This window comes from Oryzias melastigma, linkage group LG11 (genome assembly GCF_002922805.2).
Source record: "Oryzias melastigma strain HK-1 linkage group LG11, ASM292280v2, whole genome shotgun sequence".
NCBI lineage: Eukaryota > Metazoa > Chordata > Actinopteri > Beloniformes > Adrianichthyidae > Oryzias > Oryzias melastigma.
In genome coordinates, this window is record NC_050522.1 from 22,129,390 (window position 1) to 22,135,305 (window position 5,916).

A 5,916-nucleotide genomic window follows, 5' to 3' on the forward strand; every position below is an offset into this window, starting at 1 on the left:
ACAACACGTCCTGAAGGAGTTATGCAACACACTTAAGTGTAAACAAAAGTGTTACCAAATGTGCTGAAAGAAAAACTTTTGTGCAATTACTTAATACAACATTTTCACCACAAAAAGGGAAAACTTTATTTTGTCATTTTTATTCCAAGTTTTTTTTTTTAAATCAAACTCACAATTGTAAAACATGAAAAATTCTAACATACTTTAAAGCAGTTCTAACATACCGAGTAAAGAGGTTTTTCTGTGTTTTATTAGCACTCTTTGAATGTTATATATGTTGGTTTTTTTTTTCAACTTAAAGCAAAAATAACTTTCTGAGCAATAAAAAAATTAACTGCAATAGTTTATAAAACAGCATTTATAACAATTTTATTTTTGGATGAAACTAATAAATACACAGCAGAATTTTGGCCATCTTATCGTATAAATATTTACTGTTTCAGTAACAAATAGCACCTAAAATTCTTTTAAAATTATACCTGGATGTTTAAATAGTGCACTAAGTTGTAAATATACCATAAAAAAGACAAATGCATAATAAATATTGAGGTATTTAAGATTTTTTTTTCAAATAATTCCACTTTTTAAGCACAAAGGACCACAGATTTAATCTGCATTTTAAATAATAATTCCTGAGATTTTCTTAAACAAATATCTGTACAATCATACATGCAAAAAAAGAAGATTGCTGTTAAATGAATGGGGGTTTTATTGAAAGGGTTCAGGAGAAGTTGTTGATTTCTGCTTTCATTTCCTAGAAAACACACAAAAAAAGAGTGAACATTTATATTTGTGATGGTTTTCTTCAAAACATTTCAGCCACAAGTTTTTATAACTCATGATGATTACGTTTTTAGCAGTAAAAGTTTCAAGTATAACTGTTGAAATAAAAAAAAGTTGGTGCTTTTGATTTCCTGCCAAGAGGTCATTGTTGTGTATGTTGCGTTGTTGTCAGACCTCAATGAGCTCTGCCTTGTTGTTGCTGTCCCTGTGTCTGTAGATACACTGAGCCAGCAGGGCGTAAAGCTTCTCCAGAGGCTCCACCTCGGCGCCCTCTGTTTTGGCCACAGCCCTGTCCAGAAGAGTCTGAAAAACAAACGAGAATAACAACCAGAAATTATGTGTTTTTCTTGGTTTTAGTGATTGTGTGATTGCTTACTGAGCAATCACACTATAGTGATTCTCTCGCAACTTTCCGTACGTTTTTTTGGCACATAAAAATTCAATCACATTTTCCGCAATTTTAGTATTCTTGCTATCAGGACATCACTGCCTGTACTATTTGTAGCCTATTTATAAACCTTGTAGTTTTGGAAATATTGAGTAAAATACTCAAATCCTTCAAAAACACTTGAAACTTGTTAAGGTTTGCATACTTTCCGATAGAGACACAGTTCAAACTTTAACATGTTTAACAACTATGTTTTTTTTCCATGGGGTTGAAAATAAGCTTTTATTTTAGCAACATTCTGGCTGTTTTTTTTTTTTTGGCTATTTTTGGGTTTAGCTAATATTTTAGCATTACGCTAGCTGATTTATCAAAATTAGAGTTTTCTAGTTTTTTGGCGAATTTTGAATTTAGCTAATATTTTAGCATTACGCAGGCTGTTTTGTTAAAATTAAACTTTTCTAAGCTCTTTAGGCACATTTGGAGTTTAAGTAATATTTTAGCATTATGCTAGTTGTTTTTGGCTAATTTAGACTTTTTTCAATTTTTTTGTTGCTATTTTTGAGTTTAGCTAATATTTTAGTGTTATGCTAACTGTTTTGTCACAATAATACTTTTACCAATTTTTTTGGGTAATTAAGCATTTAGTTAGTATTTTGGCAAACTTTCAGTTTCAGCATTTTCAGCTCTGGCCTCTTCAGCAGCCACATTCAGTTTACAGCATTCACACTTGCAATATTGGACGTAGTGCAAAAAAAAAGGAAATCTACAGTAGATCACAAAAATTACAGCCTATTAAAGTTCTATTTTTTTTTTTAGCTCTTTCAAATATGTTTCTAGTGGTCTTTTAATTATCATTATGCCAATTTTAGCCATTTTCCAAGACATAGTTTCTACAGAGCTGCAGTAATTCATTAAAAATTTACCTATGAGTTGTGGGCGGTATTGTTGTGTGGAGCAACCCCGCACCTCTTTCCCTCCCTGTTGCTGAGAACTTGAAGCAGGGAGATTGTGGAGTATTTTTGACGCCACAATTAAACTATTTTTCAATCGTAATTTTGTCATCTGCTCCTGATTTACAACATTTGAATAAAGAAATACTCAGAAATGCAATTTTATGCTCAATATTGACAAAAAATATCACAAAAACAAGTTAAAAACACCAAAAATTTATCTTTTCTACGCTTTTTTAAATCTTGTGAAGCTCCAGTAACTTTTGTTTACATACACCAACATCTGTGAAATCCACCTGAATGACCCACCTTCAGTTTGTTGCGATTGACGGCCGGCGGAGGTGGTTTATCGCTGCTGACCTCAGCAGATCTGTCCTTGTTAAACTGCTGCACTTGATCCAAAGCAGCCTTGTTGGCTCTGGTCTCGTGTTTGCTTTGCTCTGTGGAGAAGACGCATGCGAGTCAGTTTTACAGGATTCACAGAAAAATGATCAGCAGAGAAACTCCTTTTTTGCCTTTTCAGCAAGTTAAGAGTTCATGTTAGAATAGCTGGTGCTTAGTTTCCATGTGTGAGTAAAGCTCATCCAGCAGCAGCAGTCAGTGAAGCTCCGGTGTTAGGGTCAACCTCTTGCTCCACATTCTTTATTTAAAATACTGACCCAATTTGTTTAACCAAATTCCATTCAACATCTTCTGTGGGGTCCCGGCGGTCCCTGAGGGCCCGTTCTGATGTCGCCAGTTCATCCCCTGGCGGTGGGCGCGGCCGGCGAGATAGAGGTCAAGCGTTTCGTGGTAGCGGCGCTTGCTCATGGAGGCTGCTGGTGCTTTGGTGCGGTAAATGTCGGAGGTTTTCGGGAAGCTGCGCTCTCCATCGCTGCTCTCAGACGAGCTGGTGGCGGCGGCCCGGCCTTCCTCCACGCTCGAGTCAGAGCTGGCTTTGCTGGACGAGGAGGAGGAGGAGGAGGAAGACGGGGAGGCGAGGGCGGGGGACTTTTTTTTCGGGGGCTTCTTAATGACACCAGAGCTCCATTTAGATTTTCGAGGACGTCTAAATCGTTTTTTGTGATGTGCTGGTGAAAGAAGTCAAAAGTTACTATGGAATAGAAGCAATGGGTGCTGAGAATGAGATGAGAACTCTTTTATTCCATCAGCAGCCTCATCAATACCTGAAATGTCCTTCTTTTCCCGGTCGCTCCGATTCCCCTTTCAGGTTAAATTGAAATCTCTGCTTTCAGCTTTACTTTATTTCCACTTTTGTTTTTTAAAACTGAATTTGGCAACAATATTTCGGCCTAAAATCCTCTTAATGACCCTACTTTATTACTGACTTTAATCCCTAAATTGTTTAGTAGCTGGATCTCAAACTGACCTTCAAGTCCAGCAGTTTTCCTGGGAAACGCAGAGCTGCAGAAGCCTCTCTCCTGCCCCCTCAGCTCGATTCCATGCGACAATGCTGCACACAAAGTCTGAGTGTTAACGTGGGACACAGAAGCTCTGACTTCTTACACTCTATACACCACTTCACCTCTCTGGATGCGAGACTTCTTGATCTCCTCACAGAGACTCATGAAGTCTTCACCCAGTCCGTCCCTGATGAAAGTTTGGATCCTGTCCTTCAGCGCGCATGCACGGTGTCGGATATGACGGTCTGATGCAGAAAAAAAAAAAAGTAAACATTTTTTAAAAATATCTTCCTATGTTAATAACCACTAAATTAAAAAAAATGAATGAGAGTGATTTTCTCTCCAGCAGGTGGGATCTGTGTTTCAGAGACATAAATTGACACATTAAAAGATTTTCTTTTTTCTCTCTGATCATCTTTTGATCTATTTTCAAAGCCTTCCCAGTGGTCTTTTAATTATGATTATGCAGTTTTGGGCAAAAAAATATGTATGTTGTTGTTTTCTAGGACATAGTTTCTGCAGATTGGGAGTAGTAGTTCATTCAATATTCACTTCTGAGTTGTGGGTGATGGATGGATGCATGCATAAATGGATGGATGGACAGATGGATGAATGAATGGGTGGATGGATGGATGGATGGACAGATGGATGGATAGACAGATGGATGCATGAATGGGTGGATGGATGGATGGATGGATGGACAGATGGATGGATAGACAGATGGATGCATGAATGGGTGGATGGATGGATGGATGAATGGATGCATAAATGGGTGAATAGATGGATGTATAAATGGATGGATGGATACACAGATGGATGCATAAATGGATGGATGGATGCATAAATGGAGGAATGGATGGATGGACGGATGGGATGGACAGAAGGACAGTGCTGGCAAGAACAATTTTTAAAAAATATATATGTAACCTTTTAAAAAAATCAGTTTTTCATTTTTTCTCCATTATTAGAAAAATATCCTCAATAAAGCTTTAATGAAGCTACATTGGAGCTATCCAGTCGTACAGTTTTGAGCTAGCTCGGATGAGGAAAACAAAGACATTTATGGATCTAGATGTCTGCAAATGGACGTGTCAGAATGGAGCGGAGCAGGAAGCTTGTGGCCCACTCACTGTATTTTCTATGCCACAAACTGTATTTTTTCATCTGTTACTGATTCACAACAATTTGAATAAAGAAATACTCAGAAATGCAACTTTAAGCTTAATTTTCTTCATATGTCCTACATCTTTAGAAAAACCCCCATAAGAACATGTCAAAAACACAATTTTCATCAGACTTTAAGCATTTGTGGTAAGAAAGAAAGAAAAACAAGCTATAATTGATCAACGTACCCAGAGGGTCACTGTCCGGGTTGTACTCCAGAGCATTTTTCCAGATGAGATCTGCGTCTGCCAGGAACTCCCTGATGGTGCTGTACTTGTGCTCATCGATGTTGGTCAGCAGCGTGGAGAGGTCCATGGGCTTCTTGATCACCATCATGTAGTCTGGAACCTGAAAAATTACTTTAACTTTACTCTCTGTCTGGAGATTATATTGGGAGACTGAAATTTTAAAACAGAAATGCTCACCTCTTCTATGTCAACAGGCTTGCTGAAGATCTTGAAGCGACGGTCCACTAACAGGGTCTCTACGATGTTCCGAAGGAAGAGGCGGAGATCCCTCAGGACATCCTCCTCCTTCTCCTCCAGGATGAGGCGCTCCTGCTCCGACATCTGCCGCGGGGGAGGCAGAGGAGCCAGAGGGAGAATCTCCAGGTCCTGAGTCCCTGAAGATGTTGAGATGATGTTCAGGTCATAATTTTACAAACTTTGATCTACTGATAATGTTTCAGAGCCACATACGGGATTTCTTTTTGGAGGGTGGAGCCTCGGCCGCCTGGTTGAGAATAAGATCCTGAAAGAACTCTGTTCTCTCCTGCTTGGTGGGAACTTTTATGGTGTAAACTTCCCCGTATTCCTCCCGGAAAAGAAGCTGAATCTGATAATAGATATATAAAATAAAATAGTTTAAAATCTGATAAAAACTACAAGAATAAAAGAAGTTCAGGTCTCACTTCTGGGTCCAGCTGCTGATGAGGGAGGCTGCAGGTGGCCAGCAGGAGGATGGGAGAGAAGGACGGGATGCTGTTCAACAGGCTGAGGAAGGAGGCCCTCAGAGCGGGCCCTGCGGTGTCCCACCACTGCTGGATGTGAGGCATGTAGAGGATGCTGGGAGATGTCCGCTTGGCCTCGCAGAACACCTGATTAGAGAAGAAATCAGAGATTAACCTTCTGGGGAAAAAGATAACTTCAAGAATCTTTTATTGTTCTTGTAAAATCAATTTAATCAGAAAGATTTAAAAAATATTTTTAAAAATGTGTTTTTTTTTGTT

General features: G+C 38.8%; 1 protein-coding gene across 2 annotated transcripts in view; it reads right to left on the reverse strand.

The window, feature by feature from the left end:
- Window positions 1-691: 691 nt before the first annotated feature.
- LOC112162602 (ATPase family AAA domain-containing protein 2) overlaps window positions 692-5,916 on the reverse strand; it is an 18,104-nt gene continuing 12,879 nt past the window's right edge. The window contains exons 18-27 of one of the 2 annotated variants that reach the window (XM_036214172.1): window positions 5,599-5,784; window positions 5,387-5,522; window positions 5,114-5,310; window positions 4,877-5,036; window positions 3,647-3,769; window positions 3,491-3,574; window positions 2,781-3,191; window positions 2,431-2,561; window positions 958-1,086; window positions 692-754 (exon numbers count right to left, since the gene is read on the reverse strand). In XM_036214172.1, coding sequence (XP_036070065.1) covers window positions 722-754; window positions 958-1,086; window positions 2,431-2,561; window positions 2,781-3,191; window positions 3,491-3,574; window positions 3,647-3,769; window positions 4,877-5,036; window positions 5,114-5,310; window positions 5,387-5,522; window positions 5,599-5,784 — 1,590 coding nt within the window. In that variant the 3' untranslated portion in view covers window positions 692-721. The remainder of the gene's footprint in view (window positions 755-957; window positions 1,087-2,430; window positions 2,562-2,780; window positions 3,192-3,490; window positions 3,575-3,646; window positions 3,770-4,876; window positions 5,037-5,113; window positions 5,311-5,386; window positions 5,523-5,598; window positions 5,785-5,916) is intronic. The other variant, XM_024298425.2, reaches the window with a different exon arrangement.